The sequence below is a fragment of the Pomacea canaliculata genome, linkage group LG4 (genome assembly GCF_003073045.1).
Source record: "Pomacea canaliculata isolate SZHN2017 linkage group LG4, ASM307304v1, whole genome shotgun sequence".
Taxonomy (NCBI): Eukaryota; Metazoa; Mollusca; class Gastropoda; order Architaenioglossa; family Ampullariidae; genus Pomacea; species Pomacea canaliculata.
Window position 1 is genome coordinate 18,767,481 of NC_037593.1, and position 22,280 is coordinate 18,789,760.

Here is a 22,280-nt window from a genome sequence, read left to right on the forward strand (position 1 = left end):
TTAACATGCCAAAGCCAATCCAGGCAAGATTAGTTACATGATATGTCCCAACAGTAACAAATTAGTGACATGATAATTTGTTAGTATTTTGAAGAATTAGATATGTGACATGATAAAACAATGAAAGACGATAAAGATTAATTACTGATATCCATAGAAGCAAAAATATAGTCAAAAAAAAATTTCGGTAACTTCACAGGTCTCTTCTCGTACATCAGCTCCGTGAATGCACTTCAGAGACGGAGTTCTTATCTATTATAAACGGACAACATTTGTGACACTTGTCATCATTGACTGTACAAGATAGTCTGAGATTTCGGCACAAAAATCGTAGCCGAGCTCACGCTTTTAGTCATCATTTGTCTTGAAGAGGCTGTTGATGCTCTAGCACAAACAATCCATGGCAGAATGATCCCATCGTTGTTTGAGAATGTGTTGCATGCAAGGCTGACACCACTACGGCACTGGGCGGACGGTGAGGTCCTCCTGGTGTTGCCGGCGAAGCTTGTCGCCGATGATGACGGCCACGAAGACCGTCAGACAGGCCGACACGATGGAGAATGCGATGGGCCACTCCAGACGACCAACAAAGGTGCTGCGCAGCGGGTAGCGAGCTAGACCTGAAGACTTCTTCAGAAATACCGCCATTCCGATCAAGACAGAAGTTGCTGAATGACAGAAGAAGTAAACAAGAGTTAAAATCGTGATCGCTGACAGTGTCGCTGTTACTAGCGACCACTAGGCTGTTAAAATTACATCTTTACAAATTGAAAAGAACAGGTTCAGAACTCTGCTGATGACTGCTCAGGGGAGGAACCCACCTGAAGCCGCGAGTAGGAAGACAGAAAGGCGGCGCAGCAAAAGGAAGAGTTCTAACTCGCTTCTCAGGTTGGTCACCACGAGACAGGCTGCCGCCAGCAGGCAGAACCCAACGGCCACACTCTCAAACACCTAAGTTACTTGTAGCCAGGCTGCAACGACATGGAGGACAGAACACATTAACCACTTAAGTGCTGATTTAAGGAATTAAACAGTAGTCAGCAGGACAAACCACTTTTTCGTTACATATCAAACCACATTTCGCTACATTACCATATTTTTCAAATAATCAGCTGTAATTTTTTTCTTTTTAAATTTCTAAGATAGATACAAGTAACTACTTATTTTAATCTTTTTAATTGTATTTGTTTTTGAAGCATTGGCAAAGGCAAAAGAGAAGATCTGGATATTTTTCCTGAAGGATCCTACACCTCGTATAGTCATATAAATACAAAGTGCAAAGTGCATACACCACACCTAAATGCACAATAATAATAAGTCTGTTAAATGAGGAACAGAAATAATTAAACACTTCTATGTAACAGTTGTTATAAACCTGAACAAGATTGAACGAAAAATATAAAATACTTCTTATCCTTTCATCAGACGGTTATATTTAATGGTGGAACAGAAAACGAGGAATAATACCGGGGTTAATTGCCGCTTTCCGCTAACACTCTCAACTTACTGCTCCGGGGTGAGGGTGGGGACTGAGGCTTACTCGCGGCACTAAACTCATCAACATCTACAACCTGCTCGTATCGTCAGGACCATCTGTCCACACCCTGAGAACTTCTTGCCCACGGCACCCACAGCTGTTACTCGGATGCGGAGAAAGTGTTTACTGTCTGAAGTGAGAAGTACTGGATATTTCTAGGCGTCCCCTTACCACCACTACAGTCCCTCTATTAATGTTTCTAGATTAGGTCTAGAGTAGTGCTTTAACAGTCCTCCTGCAAAGTTCTTTTCTCTTCACACACTTTCCCCCATCTCCATCTGAACACGAGGCTCGATGATAACCATCCTCGGTGTCAGTCCGCGCAGCTCGGTCTGAGTGCACGTGACACTCGTACATCGCAACACCGGGTCCATCGCAAACAATAAAATGTGTACGTTAATTACACCCCTAAGGGTTTGATAGTTTACTGTCTGGTTAAACCTCTACACCATCCTATTAATACCCGCTCAGACAGCAAATCAATTGAGTTTTTTACAGTTTTGTTCTGGAGTTCTCACCGGTGGTCCTACTACAGCTTTCCTGTCTTCATCTGCTAAACTGTTCTTCAACCTTAATGTGCTAACGTTTAGTGTTACAGAGAAACGGGAATAAATCTGAGCGATGAAAGTTGTAAACAATACATTCATTTCTGTCGACTAAAGTTTTGATAACAATTAGGTATTCATGCTACCAAAAACAAAAACAACAGAAAATATATATTCATCTTAAGCACGGAGCTGCACCACTGTGAGAAAGAAGTCGAATGGTATTTTGAGAGTTATCTTTTCTAAGAGTAGCTGGCTATTTAACACAAGTAATTAAACTATTATTTAATCTGTGGCAGCTTTGAAACGCTTTACAAACTCACTACTGACAGATATTAGCTAGTTTCATTAAATAATTGAAGCATACGAGAATGTGCATCTCCCGCAAACATGAAGTTAATATTATTACCACCCAAAAAAAAAAAAAAATGTACGAGATCCCAGATAAAATGTCAAGGTTCCTAGACACACAGCCGTCTACATCTAGATAATGCTAATCGAATACAATTTTTGTTTTATTTTTAAAGTTGAAACATTAGAAGGATCTTACTACTTCACTGTTGAAATTTTTTACTCTCTTTTCCCTTATCAATAAAAACAAACGAAAACAACACAAACAAAAACAAACTGCGAAGTAAGCAAATATAAAGTAGTGTGTCACAATAAGCAAATGTAACAGTTTGTTACAATAATTCGATACAACTGAAGACTATTGATGCATATTATGTCTGGAAGGATTTTGACGGGAACAGACGGATGTTACTACATTGGGTATCTCTCTCTTCCTCATTCTATCTATATATATATAATCCATACTCAGGCAAACACCTACTTCACAACTGATTTTTAGAACATTCCAAATCAATCATTTGTTAATGTCACAATTACTTTGATAATAAGAAAACACGTTACGTACAAAGCAAAATTATTTGTAGTTTATATTAAAGACAAAAGAATGTCTGCTCAAGTTTCTGATAATATTTTTTCTTTCTTCGAAACGAACCGTTTGATCCTGATGTGTCTGTAGGAATCTCATTGCAGTCGCCCTCCACGCAAATGACCGTCACCCACAAGCCGTAGGTCGTGGTGCTGGCGTTGATGGAGCCACTGTCGTTGGCCGGGTAGACCCACCAGCCCGGCACCAGCATCCCCACCAGCTGGGAGCCAACTGATAGCAGAATGCAGAGGAGGATGACCACATCCCCCATCACTGCCATCTCCCCCTGCTTCTTCTTGCCGTCCGTCATCGTCTTTCCTGCAAACACACAGACGGACACACCTACAACATGGCAAACAGCAACACATTGTACATCATTCATCCCAACACAGCTCTTCAAGCTAGTTTGAATAGTGAGATAAACATCTGTACTGAAATAACAATTATGGGTACTTCTATGATTTGGTTTCATTATAGTAATTCTTATCAACTTCGATTAAAACTTAAAATGCAACAAATTGTAGATTATTTAGCAAAAGGCAAGAGCATTGTGTACTTAAAATAACTACAAAGAATGTTTTTTTTTTTGTTTTTTTTTATAACTGTCGTCAACGCCTTTACAGACTCCGATGTTAGATAAAGCATTAAAAATATTTCAATCTCAACAATCGAAATTTTATGTCAATCAAGTCAATGGACAACATTTATAAATACTCTGCTTTAATATCCATAGTCTATCTGTGAAGTAACTTACAACTACTCTTAGATATATAAAAGTAAACACATCTTAACAATTTTAAAGTTCTCGAGGAAAAGAAAAACTTATACTTAAATAGAACCCAACGAATTTTAAACTGAAATCCGTTGGCCTGTCAGCCTCTAGCCATCTTACGAAAAGCGAAGGAAGCTGCTAGAGTACTGATGTTGTCGAGAGAAATACAAAGTTTAAAAGACAGAGCTATGTCATACCCCACCGGATTCAGCAGAAAATGCTCTTTCGCGCTCACCCAGGAACCGGATGGTATTTTGTACGTGGTTCGCGAACTACATTATTTCAAAAGTGACTAAGGTGACCAGACGTTTCGGGGGCGAAAGCGGGACACGTGCCGATGGTGGTGTCGTCACCGTCAAAGAACGCCGAAAAAAGTGAGGGGGCGCTGTGAGGGGCCTTTCCTCTGACTTTGCCGGATGCGAATCAGCGTACGGTATTCAGATTTTTAAAGACAACCGGGACATTCGATGGACTTGCCAGAAAGCCAGAAAGTGGGACATTGGGCGTCCAGCCCGATGAGGAGGCGGGACACGAGGCCTAAAGCGGGACGATATTTTGGGTCGCATTATTGTGCTTTAGAACTGTTTAAATTTATTAAGAAATACAATATGTATACATCACTATTCGTTGTGAAAGCTTGTGAGCGCGAGCACAAATACTGAGCACAACCATAAAACACGTGACATTGCACACCGCGCGTGGCTTGCCGATTTTCGTGTCGGGTACCATTTATCCTCACAAAATGCACATTATTCTCCCTGTCACACAAATCAAGCACATACGCTGAACATACGTTGTTCCTTATTGTGATTTAAAAGGGATATTTCTGTTCCTAATAGTCCATGAAATACTTTGAATTTAAAACGAGCCATTTTTATGCGATCGCCCGCTGTCCACCAGCAGGAAGGCGTGTACGTGTGACGGTACCTAGATAAAGCACACGGCATCAACTGTGTGATATCTTCAACGAATTGCTCAAAGAAACGGTTATGGCAGTAGATGAATGTGGCAATAAAAACATGTAGGTGAAAACCGAAAGACCGCAAACAAGCAAACAGTTTGCACAATGACGAAGTTGTGTCAAATAATAGGCAGAAAATTTACAACAGGTCAACGTAGACACCCACAAATGTTTCTGTGTGTATGTATGCGTGTCTGTGTGCATGAATGTTTCTCTATGTTTGTGTGCCTCTATCTGAGACTCTGACCTCAAGACTAAACACTCCTAACCCTTAACCTTTACATGGTTTAATTGTTATTTTGTTTTCATATAGGGGCAGAACGGGACTGTGGATATGGTTAAACGGGTCAGATACAAACGTAAGAAGACTTTTTTAAAGACGTAGTTTAGGTTTTGCTTAGTGCAAAAGTGTGCACACAGCTTTCGTTGACCGAATGCTTACCATATTTACTGTAAATAGAATGAGATGTGACTCCTCGCGGGAATGTGTAGATGCGTGTGTGGTCACGTACGTGTATGTGTGTGAGTGTGTGAGTGAAACAGGATTTATAACAATTAGAAGGAGGTGATAGCACAGTGAGAGGCTCGTGGTACCTGGGTGTCACTAGCACGCACGTCCACGTCACAGTACGTACAGCAAATGAAGGGGGCGGTTCCCGGATCACGTTGCTGCGCAGACAAGTGGCGAGGAATATTTTGTGGCTCGTCTTATCTTTACCATATGTGTTTACCTCTCTTTTCTGTTCCTGCGACCGTGATTTTCAGTGCGTGGTAGGCTGTATAGACAAAGTTATACGAGGACCTGTACAAACAACTGGATTTCTTAAACCCTGGATCTGGGAGAATATTGGTTGTGAGAAGCCCAAGGAGTCTAAGAAAATTAACATAAATAAGAAGAGGCACTTGCTTGAAAATATGATGAAGATAATTGTTTTCCTCTTTCTTTTTATCGGTGAGTTATTTATTCACATTACATATGCTTCAACATTTATACAACTTTCTGCTAACGTTATTTTTGAGAGTAATTGTGCAGACAAAATAATCGTATTGAAGTAGTAATACAAACTAAGGTATCAGTATCAGTGTCTGGCATTTTTCCACCTATCTATATGTTGGTCATTAATTTAGTAAAATGAAAGAGAACAGGTTTAGATTAATTTTTCGATGAGCTCCATGTTAAAGACCAACCTGATCGGTTAATGGTTTGCGGTTTTTTGTTTGTTTTTTTTTTTTTCAGAATTCGGTAGATATAGGCGATATAAAATTAACCCGTAAACTTAAAATTCAGCTTCCAAAACCCATCCGTTAATCGGTTAATGGGTTAACGGAATTGAATCCGATACGATTCACACCAGGGATCAACGAGCTCCCTGAAAAGTGTACTACGTCACGTTGGTACTTTGCTAGCGGATAATTAATCAACGGATCAGTTTTGGACGCTGAAATTTACAGGTTAGTTTTACATCGCCTTTATATATCTACCGATATCGGCAAAAAACGCAAACCATTCAGGTTGGTATTTAAAGTGTTAATGTTACAGTAATAACTGTTCACATTTTAAAATCAAAGCCGCATACAGTTGAAGCATTCAGATTCACACCATGCCGAAAACGAGATGAAATGCCTATAAGGATGCAGCTTTCAAGTTGTATATACAGTTGAACTTCTATAAGTCAAAGCTTCAGTGTAAGGAATTGATTTTAAAAAATCTTTAATTCGTCGAAAAAAGAACAATTTTTTTCACTGTGGATGTTTAATTTTAACCAAATATTCATTTGTTGTCATTCTTAGACACTCGATCCGGCACGCTGCGGAGACGGAGTCGCGCTTATCGCGCATGTGTTTTTTTCAAATGGTTTCAATATGCTGACCAGCTTAAAATTATTCGAGTTGTGGAAGTTTTTTGGCTAGACCGACTTGACCTACGGATGTTGATATGCGTTGGTGTAACGGGAAACCAAATTCGAGTTAGGGAGAATTTCGACTTACGGAAGTTCGACTACACACACACAGGCGGCTTGTATATTTGTGAAAAAAGAAGAGATTAAAAAAATAGTGGTTGCGGTGTATATATAGTTGTGCTCAATAGACCGAAATTAACTGTATTTAATCTATTGCTGTATTCACCTACATATAGTGTCAACTATATAAGAAATAAAACTATATAACCAACCGACAACAATTAATAGACCATTAATTAAATGATCAAATGATTTAATCAAGAACTGTGGGATATATGAAATTATTTTCATGACATTTCTCACTTTGACACTATAATTACTTCTTTCTCTGATCGAGTAGAGTCGGCTATATATAAGACCTCAGTCTGCTATATATATATACACACACAGAGATAGCGTACGTCTTAGTGATGCGCGGACACAAAACATTTGAGAGAACACGCGTAGTACACACATGCTCCTGCATGCACACCTAATTAAGGTGACCAGAAGTCCCGCTTTAGGCCTCGTGTCCCGCCTGCTAATCTGGCGGGACGCCCAATGTCCCGCTTTCTGGCTTTCTGGCAAGTCCATCAAATGTCCCGATTGTCTTTAAAAATCACTTTTTTCGGCGTTCTTTGACGGTGTCGACACCATCATCGTCACGTGTCCCGCTTTCGCCCCCGAAACGTCTGGTCACCTTATGCACACCTATATATATTTGATTTTACAGATACCAGTAGTGCTGCGTACAAACGATGGCTGCCAGACACCAACTTCGAGAACCCTCACAACTGGAACGTAGGCCGAGCACCGTGCGGTAACGACCGTGTGTTAATCCCTGACGACAGTCCAGTCGTTTATATGCAGATGAACACCACGCTGCAAGAACTGGTGAGTCTGGTTCTCCGAAAATGGCGAACGAAAAGCAATAACGTTTGTGTTGTAATACATTACTTGTATTTCTGTTGGTACGAGCTGAACACATGAACATTAGGATATCACTCGTAGAATAAATCAGCACGTAAAATGACTGAGTGAACAGGTCTTTATTCAGTTATATGCGTGTGGTGTCTACAATAAAGGCATCGTGTACACGTTTCTTGCTATACTACTATATACTGTGGCATGACCTGTACGTAATTATTCTTTCACTTATTTAGTGAAGACTTCACTGGTTTTTCCAGTCTATTTGCTATTAATTCCCTACTGGTCGTCTTCCTCTGCAGATTCACGATACCCTCAGTCCCTGTTACCCGATTCCTCTTTATATTTGTCTTGTATTATAGTCATCAGTTCTATTGTTTAGCCGTCTGTCTTTCGTCTGTTGTCCATATCTCGTTCTTTTCTCAAGCTCTAAGAGCACGGTCGACCTTATACGAGCATTGAATATATATAATTCACGTGTATTGTATGATGTCAGGATGAGTAATCGTGAGTAGTTTGTGGTCAAGATTTTTTAAAAACAAGAGTAGTACGTAGTCCAGAATATTATATATATAATGACAGTGCAGGATATTGTGGCCTTGTATTAAGTATAGCATTTCTTTTTCTAAACATTATGTTAGATATTTAAACTTGCTTTGTAATTTTGTTTCTTTGTCAGTGATGCACAAATTTTGTATGGGGATGCCAGTGCATGCATTCATACTTGAGCACAAAGGCACTTACAGAATCAATCCTTTATTTTAAAATTATCTTGCCAAATTTGGCACAGCTGTAAATATTTTATTAATCTTCTTAATGTCTCTTGATTTCATATTCCCACTTTATAATAATCCTCATGAAAACTATATATAGCCTCAGCAAAAGAATTTTTAATGATTTATTGTTCTGTAAGCATGTTTTGAAACGTCACAAAAATATTCCACTTTTAAACAGCACTACACACTGTTTTCTCAAGCTTGCGTATTTAAACCGTGTACATTTTATTGTATTTATATTCCTTATAAACTGAAGCATTTACTGTGCAGATTTTGCCAACAAATGGAGAGATAATTCTAGGGAACAATGTGCAGCTGGCTTTTACACAGGCCCCTCTGGACTCTGCTGGCTGCCCTGAAGTTGGTGGAGGTATTATTCAATACATAGACACATCCATTCACTCAAGCACATACTCATGGGAGTGGGGTAAGACAAGGAGGGAAAGAAAAATTGGGACAGCCCATGCAAATGATCAACAGTGGGCAGTTATAGGGAGGTCAATGGCATACCAGTCTAAGTGGCAAGGTGTGTGGCTGTTCCAGACCCCATAATGGAGGCACATCTCCCAAATCGTTCACTGCTTTAATTATTAACAAACAAGATGATTTAAAGCTTTTTTTTAGATTTCATGTTTCCACAACAACCCTCTACCTCCAATGTCAACGTATGCAAAAATCAACAGCAGTTATATTGGTTATGTCTTTTAAAGTCACTTTTTTTTTAATGGATGATAAGGGACACCCATTAGTGTAGTGCTTAAAACGCTCACTTGTCACCGCTGCAGAGAGGCCCTGGGTTCACACCTAGTCTTGGGACACTGCTTGACGCCTGTTTACAGGGCTGGCCATCAGGGGATTTCTCCACATACTCTGGTTTTTGCCCCTCTCCCTCTCCTCTAGGTGGAAGCATTTTACCACCAAATCAACCAGCCATGCATGGATGACAACCAGTGGACTCAGCCCAAGCACCAAAAATTCTTAGTATGCCACTGAAGGAGATACCTAAAAATATTGTAACATGAAAAGAAAACAGCCTGACTTCCATGGCAATCAGTGTTGAAAGACCTAAGACTAATAAACTGTTGGATTAACCCAAGATAATTGAGGTTTTCCCCTTTACATCAGATGTGGAATTCACAGCAATCCACCCACAACAATGGGTAGATCCAAACAACTGGTGTACCACTCAGACGGAGTATGGTGATGACTGTCTACCTAGTATGTTACTGGAGACAGAACAAGTTCCTTGTGTCAACGATGATGTTGTCTTTCAACGCTATCACACCTACTACATAAACCTTGGCAGTGATCTGAAGCTGACTGTTAAGACACTAAAACTCATGGGCAAGGTAAACTTCTTTTTAAAACAATGTTCAATTTATTTAGAGTTCCTTAATCATTATGATTCATTACTGATAATTAGCTAAATAAATCCTTTTTTCACTGCAATGTGTATGTAAATATTTCTTTATTACTATATTCAGAAAAAATATCTATAATCAAATATGTCTGTTTGCACATGGACACATGTGCGTGTATGTCTACAATAGTCTTTCACAACCAGCACCTTCGCCCAGTTTCAAAATTCTTCAGATGGGCAAAAGATCTTCTCAGTGAAGTCACCAAGTGCAGCAGGTACAACAATCACAATAACACGCCAAGGCTGCAATAACAATGGGCGATGTCCATGCAGAAGTGAAAATGATCAGGTTAGGACAACACCAAAAGTCCATACATTATTTCATCATTTAACTATCATGGTTGTTGGAGATATGCCTGTGTATGTTGGGGAGCATGAGGGACATGGTAGTTAACAGGCTATTCATCACAGTCATCTGTCTTCTGCTAATCCATCAAAACAATCTGCAACAAATATGTTTGCAATGTTACGTCAAAATATTTTTTCTTAAGCTTCTCCTAAGGTGCACATCCTTTCTTCATTGAGGCAAGGAGGTTGTAGAAAAAATGTTTTCCAATTGATTTTTGTGGATGCTGAGATTAGTTTGTCACTAGTCTGTAGCTGCTGTGTTTGAACAGATCATTAACAATCACTCATGACTTCTGTTCACCAAATATGTATATATGTACATAAGACGTAATTTGTAATTTTTTTCAGATAATAAGTGAAATATGTGCAGTCCAAGCCCGTAGATGTTCAAGGGCTGCCTGCAGTTTACCCATTAAACCAGTTGGAGCCTGTTGTGATATGTGTGGTAGGACAATTATGTAATTTGACAAGAATGGTTCGACAGAAACCAGTCTTGAACAATGCATGCAAAAAATGTTTCTGCCATCATGTAGATTCATGTCCTCTTAGTTTACAAATCAGTGGTGAATATTCAAGGCAATCCAGTTACACAGACAATCCTGCAACAAGCTTAAAAATTTTGGAATTCCACAAATGCTGCTGCCACCTTAAAAGATAGTTGTGCATTAAGATGAAACATACATGCATGATATTAAATTCTACCTTCTTCACAAAGCTCACAAAGGGGAAGGGATGCAACCTCATTAATGGGAATAATGCAAACAGTTTTTTTATTTATAGGCTTTAGTACTTTGTTTTCCGATTTCTACAGTTTTATGGTAAAATGTCAATGTCAAAACTTTAATATGTACAGATTACCTAACTCTTTTGCCTCCTGCAGGAGCAGTTCTTAATGGAAAAACAGGTCAAGGTTTCAACTTTGATGCATTCAAGAACTTGCTACAACAAAATTTTTTTAACAATAATGTAAGCCCAGAGATTATGCTCTCACAATTTTTCACTTATCATCAATAATTAAACAAGGCTTTTAGAAATGCTTTGAAAACTTAATTTGTATAAAACTGCACTAAATCTAACTTCTCTATATTTGAATAAAGGATTATTTTACTGATATTTCTTCAGAAACCATAACAATATTGCAGCAGTGCAGTCAGGAAAGATTTTACGAAAGAAAGCAAACTTTCCAAAAACAATATATTTATATTTCACGTTAATATATTAAGCAAGGCACAATAAATGGAAAACATTATTACTAAGCTCTATTGAGAACTTGAAGGAATTCAAATAATGCAAATTTCTGCTGCCCATCTTAAAGTGCTTGTTAATTTCAAGTCTAGCATGTAATCATGTATGCTTATTGTCTACACCTCTTCTCCTTACAGACGGATGTTCAGACTGCAGTCTCCCTGACAAGTCCTGGCAATGTGCAGATTGTCCTTCAGAGTGAAACTGGCTCCAAGAGCACTAAATTAGCGCACATAATCAAAGCAGATATTGATGCAGGTGGAACATACTTTTATCATTATAGTATACAGAAAAATCAATTTTATTTTAAAAATGCATGAGGCACTGTTGTTGTCCTTGCATTTAGCAAGATAGCACATATACACTTAACTAATACAAAACTACATTTTCTACAACTGCCATGGATGCTTTTAATTTTCTTTTTATTCTTTAGATTTGAAGACTGGTGGTCACAAATATGCACTGAACGACATAAATTATGTCGATTCAGGAACTGAAACAGCAGATAAAATGACAGGTAATACTCAAAAGCAATGCTCCGAGACTTGAGAAACCGTGATATCATAGACTACAGTCTACACAAAAAAAAGGAATCCTTCAACTCTTCTTCTTCTTTTGATCTCGGATCTATCACTAAATGCCACTTTGCTTTTCTCATAAATTATTGACTTATTTAATGCAGACGAATTGGCGTATTGAGCTGTACATATGAAAATGTTTGCATCCACAGGTGTGAATGTATAAGAAGAGTTAAAGATGTCTTTTGCACAATGTGTCTATTGTCCTATTTACTTAGAACATATTGAGTTGTGAGTTTCTGCAATCTTTATCAGATGGTCAGGAAGGAATCCCAAAACTAACAATTGCAGCCATTATCATCGGCGTACTTCTCCTGATGACTTTTGTCACAATTGCTCTACTGGTTTGGAAGTGTGGAAGGTACATCACAAACGTATTGACTATTATTATATCAGTAAAATGCATGAAAACATGAAGTAAGCTTCTAGTTCTCCAAGAGACCTTTCTTATAATGGAACACTGCAAAATATACCTAAATCTGAACAGAAGACCATTATAACTTGTTATACTACACACTGTAATTAACTATATTTCTAAGGACTTTAAAAAAAAAAAGGCAAATTCCGTGAAGCACAATCTTTAAACTAAATACCAACTAACACATGCTTACCACATAATACATGAAAGGAATGTACAAAATTTGTGTAATTTGCAGATCCAGGATACTTCAAGGGATCCATTTAAGAAGACACCTGCACCTGAATTTAGGTCGTAAGAGAGAACCACCATCAGGTGCAGCCACTCCTCCACATACTGTTGGGTCACTAGATCCTGGTTTTGCTAATCCCTTGTATGATTCATCACCATTTGAGAAAAATGTAAGTAAGCAAAGAAAACAAAAAACTGATAAAATGATACTGTCGTTTGTAGGCACACTACAACACGAATGTGGTAGTCCAATCCCAATGATGAATCCGTAAGCAAGAAATTAAAAAAGTGAATGACACATACACAAAGTCAACTTCAAAGGACAACCTACTGACATGAAATAAAAAGAAATAAACCATGATCATAATGCATAGTGGAAATAGATTCATCATGTCCTAAGTTGAAAAGACAAATACATTATCAAAAGAACATCTTTTTCTGTAACTCCTGAATTCAGATGTAAGAGGTCATCCATATGCAATACCAGGAAAAAAAACCCAGAAGCAGTGCTTAAGAACCTAACATGGGCAAATATAAGAAAGTTGGCCAATGATCTACATATGCCTAAACAGCATATGCCCAGCTCTCTCATTAGCTTTTAAAGACATGAGCAAATCCATCTTTTCAACATATCACTGATTCAAATTTTTTTTTTTAACTCGCTGTTAACTCTGAAAGGTAGAAATATTTCAAGCAACACAATAGACTGGGTTACTTGTAAAATTTTCACGAGTTTACTACATTTTCTTTTCAAACTTCGCCTCTCCAAATGCTACTTGTAATAAGAAAAATAGTACAATTACTCTTGCACTAGATAACTACCACATGACGAAGCAGTTCTAATGACTTATGCAGGTGCCAAGTGAGATGGAATTAAGGAGTCCCAAGGAAGAGCAGCCAACATTTGATGCTGGTGACAGTGCCAGTGGCTTCAACAATCCACTCTACGGAGCAGTATGTTTTTATCTCTATAGCACTGTTCTTGTTGCAGAATGGTTCTTCCTACAGGAACACTATTCTGTTGATACATATTAATCTCACCCAGGATGTTGTTCCACTAAAACTTAAAAAAAAATCCTGCTGCTAATAAATGAATTTATAACGTGAACCACTCCATAAATATAATGGGGGAAAAAACCCTTTAAATAACCCTTTAAAAATCTGCTTTAATACTGCACAGATAATGATCAAGGTAAAGGTTCTAAGGCAGCATTTTTTTTCTTTTAGTACAAATTAAAATTTCATTCAACAGGGAAGCTTCTTTGCTGACCCTGCTGCAATTCCAGAGACATCAATTGATGTGGAGGCATCTGAAGCACAAAATAATGCCTAAGAAGCAGCCAAGTTAAATCACAGTTATCTGTTTATTTCACAGTCTGCTTCAAGCTTTCATCATAAACTGATTTTTTTTCCCATAGACACTAATAGTACATTTATATCCAAGATCAGTAGCACATAAAAATATTTACCTGATAATAAACATGGCCAAAGAAGACAACTGTAAGCATTCAAAAATTGTTTGTGAACTTTTATTTTATTTCAGCCATGACTCATCCTTCAAAATATACATGTTGTCTCTCAGCACTGAACTGCTGTAGAAGTCGCACACATAGATGGTAGCATCAGTATAAAGATGTTCATTCAAAACAATTTTGTTTCCTTAAGTCTCTGTGTCAAGAAAACTTTATGACAGAAACTTTATGGCATCCTCTCAATTGCATATCTGGAAAAAGAAAACAAACCACTTTGTGCCTCTATTAATATCGTTAAAGAATATTAATATAGTTGAAAATATTTTCCACCTATAATTTGTTTCATCTTGTTCAATGGCTTATTAAATACAGTGAGCAACTGTGTGCAAAACACACAATTTGATTGGATGTACATTAGAAATAGATACACAACTTAATTGACAATACAATAAATTTTACTTCCATCCCAAAAGTGTGATTTTTGCATGTTTGAATGAAATTATCTGAGTATCACCTGTGGTTGTGTATGTACATAATAGGTACACCAGGTATCTTCCTGATTCTTCTTTTTAGATCTTTATCATTTGTTGCTACAATGTAGCACTTGTGCTGCAGAAAGAGAAAACATATCTTGCATATCAAAGAAATTAAAACATTTATCTTAACATCCTACGTTATTTCAGACTGTTCTTTAGGTGTCATAAAGGGAAGATAGCAAGCGAAGTATTTCTGAGTTTATTTACTGCTACCTTTCAACAGGTATGAACATTTAAATTTCTGCAGGTTCCAAAATTATGTCTTTTTGCCATTACCTCAGTTACTCTCTGAACAAGACAGTCATCTGCATATGTTCCCTTGTGCAAGCAAGGCAGCCTCTGAAAGCGAGGATCTTTCACAATCCTGGAAACATTAATTAGCATAAGTACAGATGAGCAAATCTACAACCGGAAAAAGCACAACAAAATTCTAGGGAAAAAAAGTGTTGAAGTCTATAATGTTATTCCTTCAAGATCAAAGATAAGTTGAGAAGTTACCTCAGTGCAACTCTGTAGCGTCTTCCTAGCTTTTCTAATTCAGCCATCACACAGTCAGTAACATAGGGTATACCTAGAAGCAAAGATACACATAAATTCTGTAATACAATGTTCTTTACCAAAGCAAGTCAAGAAGATAGTAAAATTACAAAATAAAGAATTATAAGGATACATCTTTTATCAATGAAAAAATATATTAAAGGACATCATAATATATATTTGCCAAAACCAGCATCCACGTCCACTTATTTGCGAGAATAAACCCAACTACTGTACTTTATCAAAATTGATCAATATGTAGCCATAATATTCAATAATTATTAATAGCCCTGAGATGTTCAGGCACTAAATGAACTTTATCAAGCACTTTTCTGGACAGCAAAATGTTTGTCACTGTTGTCAACAACATCAAATGCCTAAGGATATTTTGAATTGTCTGAACTAGGGATAATATTATCAAGAAATATAGAAAGAAGAACTAAAACTCCATGCTCAAAATTTAAACCAGGAACAAAACTTTGGTGCCATTAATCCTAAAACACAGCATACTAACACATCACTGCGCCAAATGAATAGCTGTCTACACGTGTGTTAATGCTACTTCTGCTATTAGTAACAAGCAAACACATACACAATCTGAACAGATAAAGCTACATACAATGTGCATCCAGGCAAACCCTCATAGACTGTAGGACATCCAGTTTGTTGGAAATTGAAAAGTTGACAAAATTGGTATCGACCAAAATGTGATAAGGGGGTCCAAGCCGTTCATTGTAGTTAAAGAACAATGAAGATGGCACCTGTGGACTAGAAATAAAGCACAGTAATTTACATAAAAGACTACAGCTAGAGGGAAAATGTATATTTATTATACCTGCATATGTTTATACATGTTAACTTGACACATTTATATCCAATGATTACTGGCATGTGAAAGATTCTTTGAGATTTGTTCATCCAGACATTAAAAATCATTATCATGCTTTGGTAGGAGTGCTGCAGGACATTTTTGTAAGGGCATTTGTTTGTGTGTGTTTTCATGCTAGAATTTAAATATCCATACTTTTTAACTCAGTCCTGATGTACTGAAATAACAGTTTCAGAAGGGTACACCTTTTGCTGCAGATGATTGGTTCAGTTTATCATCACACTGAACTTTTCAAAAATATGATGTTTGACTGCTCAATAGGAATAAATGGATTGGAAAGAATCACCTCTCTATTACATATAATCTCCTAAAAATATCTTTCTGCATGACATCAAGACTGAGTTAATTAAAAGTGAATGCTTATTTCAAATAAAAACTGCTTACAGAGCACGGACACTCAAGTTTTCCTGTTTTTTGGCAGGCCTTTTCTTCTTAAGGCGATCTTTGGCTTTCCTGAAAAGAAAAATTACCATGTCCGATACTGATACCATTTGATATTACCTCTTGTGTATTTTCTCTGTGTGTGTTTGAAACAGGATGTTACTTAAAAGACATTTGTGTCACATACCAATAAAGTTACTTTACTTCCTAATGTCTGTATTTAAACATTTATTAAAACTCCCATGGTTTAAAAACATATAAGCTTACTGTAAATGGTTTTGGAGTGTAAGAAATAAGTTCAAATAAATTAGATAATAGTAATAGAATTCTCATGTACTATTGCCAAAAAATATAATCTTAATTTCTGAAACAAAGACAACCACAGCCTGAGGAATGGAGATGCCTTGTCACACTTCTTTAATAAAAGGCAACTAAGTCTTCATTGTCATTGTGTAAGATTTAATAATGAATTATTATGATGTGATGCATAAATATTTTTATACCTAAATACAGCTTTAAAGAAATGTAATATTGTACACTACTGAAATATTTAATGGTAATCTTACAGTCTGGAATCTTTCAAACTGAGCATTCTCTTCATTTCAGCAAACTTTTTAGTCTTCTTGACTTTCCCCTGGTGAAATAAAAATGAAACATAATGTGTTATCAGCAGACCATTGATGTAAGTATATGACCAGAACAATGCAAAAAAAAAAAAAAAAAAAAAAAAACCAACAGTTTCAGCTATTGATTGTAAATAACAAGTTCTGCAACCAGATTTCAAACCCTCTGATATTTTGAAGCCATGTAAGGAGTATGCAGCATTCCATCAAATTTCACTATTATCAAATTTTCAGAATACAGTGCATAATATAAAGTTGCCTAAATAAAATTTGCATAATTTATTCTATGCCACTCATATATAGAAAGCTTTCTTTGAAAGCCCCAAAACAGTATCTTTGCAATCTCATTATGTAATTTTTATGCTGGCTTCATGAATATTGTAGAATTAAATCTAACACTGCTTTTATTAACTTTAGTCAGAAACAAGGATAGAATTAAACATAAATACAGGATGTTGGGTCAGCACTTAAAGGTCTTTGAAGATAATAATAATACAGTAAACTTATAATAGCGCCATACCCTGGGCCCATGGGCAGGCTTATGACGTTTTACAGAAAAAAAAACCCCACAGATATATATGTACGCACGCAACAAACACAGAATGCTATATGAGATGAAAGATATGTAGCCATAAGCTACACCCTGGGTGCTAAAATTAATTTGAAAAACTGTAATCCAGGAAGCAAATGCTCCTTTCCACACCACACGTCCAGTGATGCAGGTATCTCTACCTGTTTGAGTTGGTTTCTTTGATTTCTTGCGGATATAGCAGCTAAACCTTGTAATGAATTTGGAAAATCTTTCTAAATGAAGTCATCAAGTCTGTATTTTACATCTTTTGTCTAATATTAAAACTTACAGAGTGATGCCCCTTCGCCTAACTGGCTGGAGGGGACTAGCACTCTGCCTTTTTTGTTTTGTCCATGGATCTGTGTTGTTTTAGCATATTTTACCGATCTGTGATGTTTGTTGCGCCATTCTCGTCTATTCTGGATTGTTCCTCACTGCTTGTGCTGTGTCGTTTCTTCCAATCAATATCTTCATCCACTAATGGCTTCTGTGTCTTGTTCTTCGCTTCCATCTTGTTTTGGGTTTTTGACTTAACAGGATTATAAACCTTCTTTATTGACACTTAAACTTTTTGACGTAAACTATGCTGCTTTTTATTTTTTGATCGACAGACCATGCGGGTTGCTACTTGTTAAGTCTAGATCTTCAGCGATGGTATAAGATAGTCCTTCAGAATCCAAAAAACAGAAACCATCACCTTGCAAACGGATGCTACTTGCTTAAATTTTTTCATGGGTGGGGAACCACAGCATTTCCACTGTTTGCTTTGCATCTTTGATTCAGGTTCGAGGTGATGAACCCAGGTTTCATCTTACAGAGGAAATTCTCATGATGACAATGTCTTTGGAAATAACATGATGATGGTGGATACCATTGTTAATTACTGGGAAGTGAGTGCCGCAGTCACTATCATGCCTTACCTTTGACACCTACATGGAGATTACCTTAAGTTGCAGCGCCTTGTGCTAAATGAGTTTATTAAACCTTTTGTAGATGAGCACTAATACAGGTTTCAGGAGAGCATAAGAGACAACTTCATTGGCGCCTACATCAGAGAAATACATCATCATCGCAACAGGCAGTCAGGATTACCTAACATAAACAGTAAATACATATTCGGATGTGTTCAATTTTAAACAATTTTACCACAAGTGTGAGATTATAAAGTTTATTTTAAAGATGCTAATCTCCTTAAGGTAGTCTTTGACAAATTCATAGGTGGCATGGATACGGGCTCTAAAATTATTTGCTGGCCTCAGGTTTACTTCCTTCGCCATCCTGACGTGCAGGACAAGTGCTACGAGGAGATCCACGGTGTTATTTGAACAGAGAAAGCACCCAGCATACAAGACAGACCCTAGTTAGTTTACGTGGAGGCTGTCACAATGGAAGTTCTTTGCTATGTCAACACTGCGCGACTAAGTTTGTGACATTCCCCTGAATATGACAATCAATGGATACAAATCCCTAAAGGCACTTTAGTCATCCCCAACCTGGATTCTATGTTGAGAGCTCCAGAGATCTGGGGTGACCCCGACAGATGAAGACCTGAATGTTTCATAGAAGAGGACGGCAAACTATGGCGATCCAAAGAGTTCATTTCCTTCTCTATAGGTCGGCGCATCTGTTTGGGCGAGACACTTGCCAGAATAGAATTATTTCTATATCTGTCAACAATGGTACAATACTACATTCCTGTCTCTGGAAACTTCAGAGCTTCGACCAATGCAAGGCCTAATGAGATTTTCATATTCTCCTGAACATTTCAAGGTTGGAGCTGTGCTTAGGATTGTTCCAGAAAAGAAGCATCTGAATAATAACAGTAGTGGAGCTGGCGCTACCGTCTCAGAGGGCACTAAAACACATTTACAGTCACTCTACAACTGTTTCTTTGCCGTTCTTTTTATGTTTGTGTGTTTTTCTTTTCTTTTTCTTTTTAGTATGTGCTTTGAGCATGCCAGTAATGGTAGGAAAAAAGCGCTATAAAAATTCAACATATTATTTACTACAGTGCTAAACCCTTAACATGCTAGTAACAATTTACTACTTAAGTGAAGTTGTAATTAATTACATTTGAGAGCTAAAAATTCTGTGAAAAATCAGAAAACCAATTATAAACAAGGTGATTACGGCAATGAGATTAAAGAAGAGATTCAAGAGAACAAATGAACAATGTTACCATTTTTCTGCTACTCGGTACCACGATCTCGGTAGTTACTAAGAAAGATAACTCAAAACACGGAAATATACAAAGCTGGAATTATTTTATATATGCAAGCAAAAATGTGTGTTCTATTGAATTCAAATTATTAAAATATAACTAAATGCTTATCATAATTTTAAAACTCTAGAAAGTATTTATCTTAAATTCGAGAAATGCGGCTCTAGTTTTAATATTACCTGACTACAGCAAGCTAACATGGCTGACGATGGTACTACGAGTAATCCAGAGAGTGAGCTGATCAGTAGTACGAAAGATACAGTGAATGAACCAGCGGTTAAGCAGTTATCTGTCAGTCTTTACACGGACACTCCACATGACCCTTACAGGAAGGCAATAACATATCTTGAAAAGCACCACATACTACAGATTTGTCAGGTCTATATGATGTCTTGATAAATTTATTAACGTGCATAAATCATCTATAAGCTTAAGTAGTTTCACAAAACAAGTAACTAAATGAATAAATTATATATTATTACATAACCTTATTACTGTCTTTATTTATTTATTTTTTTTTATTTTATTTTTTTGCAGACTATGACGGCCAATATAATTTTTCAGAAACCAGACAATCCAGTAGACTTCATGATTTCTGAAATAACAGAGCTGAAACGAAGCAGGAATAGTGCTACATAATAATAATAATAATATGTATGACAAAAAACCTCCTATATAAATTGTTGTTTCTGAATTGTTTGGCCAACCTATGACCTTATATATTTTCAGGTTAAAAGTATACATTACAGATAAATATTTACTGGACTGTTATGACATGCGACATCACTTAGATACAATTTCAGAATCATCATTCTAATTGTAATTGAAATGACAGTTTGTAACATAAATGTCATTTCTTAATATTGTTGTAGCTGCATAAACAATATATAGTCTTTGGAAGAAACTGCTTTGGATCAGTTCTCACAAATTATAAGGTATTTTTTTTTTTGGCAGTAAAATTTGTTATGGAGTGCAGATTTTAGTCAATTTGGCAACAGACGGTATGATTTTTTTTTTTTTTGCAAATAGAAGTTATCAATGTCTGTGATATAATTTTGATTTTATATATGGTTGTTCTTGTAATATTGTAATAATAATGATTTTTGCTCTTGAGGTCTGAAGATTCTGAACTCTCATAAAGCTTTTCAAATCCAAAGTGTACTCTTTACTTCTGTGCATATGTATGCATGAATACTTTTTTAATCAGTTTCTCTCACTTCAATAATAATAATAACAACTCATTTTCTAGGTTTTGAATTACTTGTGTAAAACCTATTACTTCAGCTGAAAATTAATCTTCAAATGATCCAAGAAATGATGGTTGAGTATCTTTTGAAATTGAATCTTTTGATTGGGGGTTTGGGGTTGGTATAAAGGTTTTTGGAAATTTATAGAAATTTGCATGCTATCACTGTTAAACACACAACTAATCCCCTGCTTCAAAAACTAATCTCGGTTTGTCTGACAGAATCTTAAGATCCGATTTTATTTTGAGGCATTGTATTTCAGTTAGAACTGACACCAATGGTGATTTTTTTCATCACCATTGGAGCCATTATGCAAAATTACCTCAACGCCAAATTAACGCATCCTAAAACTTACCACTATGCCTTATCGCAAGAACCTAAAACTATCTTATATTTTATATTTACATATATATACAACTTTATTAATTCACATGGATAATTCCAGATAGTACTCTTACTATTATATACATTATACATATGTTGAAATAATTTCTAAAAACTAAATACACACATTTCCAGCAACTGTAGATACAGTTAGTGACCTTAGGTCACCTCAGGCTAGTACAAGTTCATGGCCAATAGAGTTGATCAAGTAAATGACATGGAATAAATGAATTGCGGTGGTGATTGGTTCTGCATACAGGCATCTCATACCTACAGCCAGACTGCAAGAGTGAAAACTCACCCCAAAACATGATCAGAAATAGGATGCCTTCCCAAAGATTTGCTGATGAAAAAGGGCTACCAAGACACTCTGCTTGCTTGTGGTATATCTTGGAAAAGATATCAACAAGGGAGACAAGACTCATCCTGTTTCCTAAGGAGAGGCTGTGGAACCAAGAGATAAAGGAAAAAGTGATAAGACTTCCAATGAAGGACTGATAGAACTGAGTGAAGGTAACAAAGCTGACAGAGAAAGATCTTGAGTTTCCATAGGAGGTATAGGCGTTCTTACAAAAGATCATGTCTGTGTCTATGTCTCATGTAAGCTTGTTATCAAAGATGGTACCTAAATATTTATTAGTGGACTACCTCGATGGCATAGTTATGGATAGTACTGATGACTTGCCTCAGGATCGTTTATTTGAAAGTCAAAGATCATTTCCTTAGTCTCTGAGACATTCAAGACTTCGTCACACCAGTGTACAAAGTCAGGAAGAGCACCACT

The 22,280-nt window shown here is 36.8% G+C and overlaps 2 protein-coding genes and 2 long non-coding RNA genes across 6 annotated transcripts; 2 read left to right on the forward strand and 2 right to left on the reverse strand.

Moving 5' to 3' along the window:
- Nucleotides 1-369: 369 nt before the first annotated feature.
- LOC112562797 lies at nt 370-3,357 on the reverse strand. Its single transcript, XR_003098929.1, has 3 exons — nt 3,086-3,357; nt 822-971; nt 370-668 (listed from the first exon to the last, which is right to left on the reverse strand). It is a non-coding gene; the product is annotated as an uncharacterized LOC112562797 (long non-coding RNA).
- A 1,972-nt stretch (nt 3,358-5,329) lies between these two features.
- Nucleotides 5,330-14,579, forward strand: LOC112562203 (protein amnionless-like). 3 transcript variants are annotated; one of them, XR_003098807.1, is made up of 13 exons: nt 5,330-5,704; nt 7,426-7,586; nt 8,666-8,765; nt 9,521-9,744; nt 9,946-10,104; nt 10,512-10,608; nt 11,044-11,129; nt 11,546-11,666; nt 11,842-11,925; nt 12,242-12,347; nt 12,643-12,809; nt 13,491-13,589; nt 13,888-13,923. XR_003098807.1 is itself a non-coding variant. In XM_025235296.1 (13 exons), the coding sequence occupies exons 1-13, from the start codon at nt 5,668-5,670 to the stop codon at nt 13,966-13,968; spliced, it is 1,518 nt and encodes a 505-aa protein (XP_025091081.1). In that variant the 5' UTR covers nt 5,330-5,667; the 3' UTR covers nt 13,969-14,579. The 3 variants fall into 3 exon arrangements, 2 of the variants coding, with proteins under 2 accessions (XP_025091081.1, XP_025091082.1); XM_025235296.1 differs by having other exon boundaries at nt 12,643-12,805; nt 13,888-14,579; XM_025235297.1 differs by lacking the exon at nt 13,888-13,923 and having other exon boundaries at nt 13,491-13,633.
- On the reverse strand, nt 14,151-19,898 carry LOC112562204 (rRNA-processing protein FCF1 homolog). The gene is made up of 8 exons (XM_025235298.1): nt 19,824-19,898; nt 17,017-17,084; nt 16,454-16,522; nt 15,800-15,948; nt 15,142-15,214; nt 14,920-15,007; nt 14,622-14,716; nt 14,151-14,358 (listed from the first exon to the last, which is right to left on the reverse strand). Exons 1-8 carry the CDS (start codon nt 19,824-19,826, stop codon nt 14,334-14,336), a joined length of 570 nt encoding a protein of 189 aa, XP_025091083.1. The 5' UTR covers nt 19,827-19,898; the 3' UTR covers nt 14,151-14,333.
- Nucleotides 19,899-20,051: 153 nt separating this feature from the next.
- On the forward strand, nt 20,052-21,021 carry LOC112562205. Its single transcript, XR_003098808.1, has 2 exons — nt 20,052-20,097; nt 20,403-21,021. It is a non-coding gene; the product is annotated as an uncharacterized LOC112562205 (long non-coding RNA).
- The last annotated feature ends 1,259 nt before the right edge of the window (nt 21,022-22,280 follow it).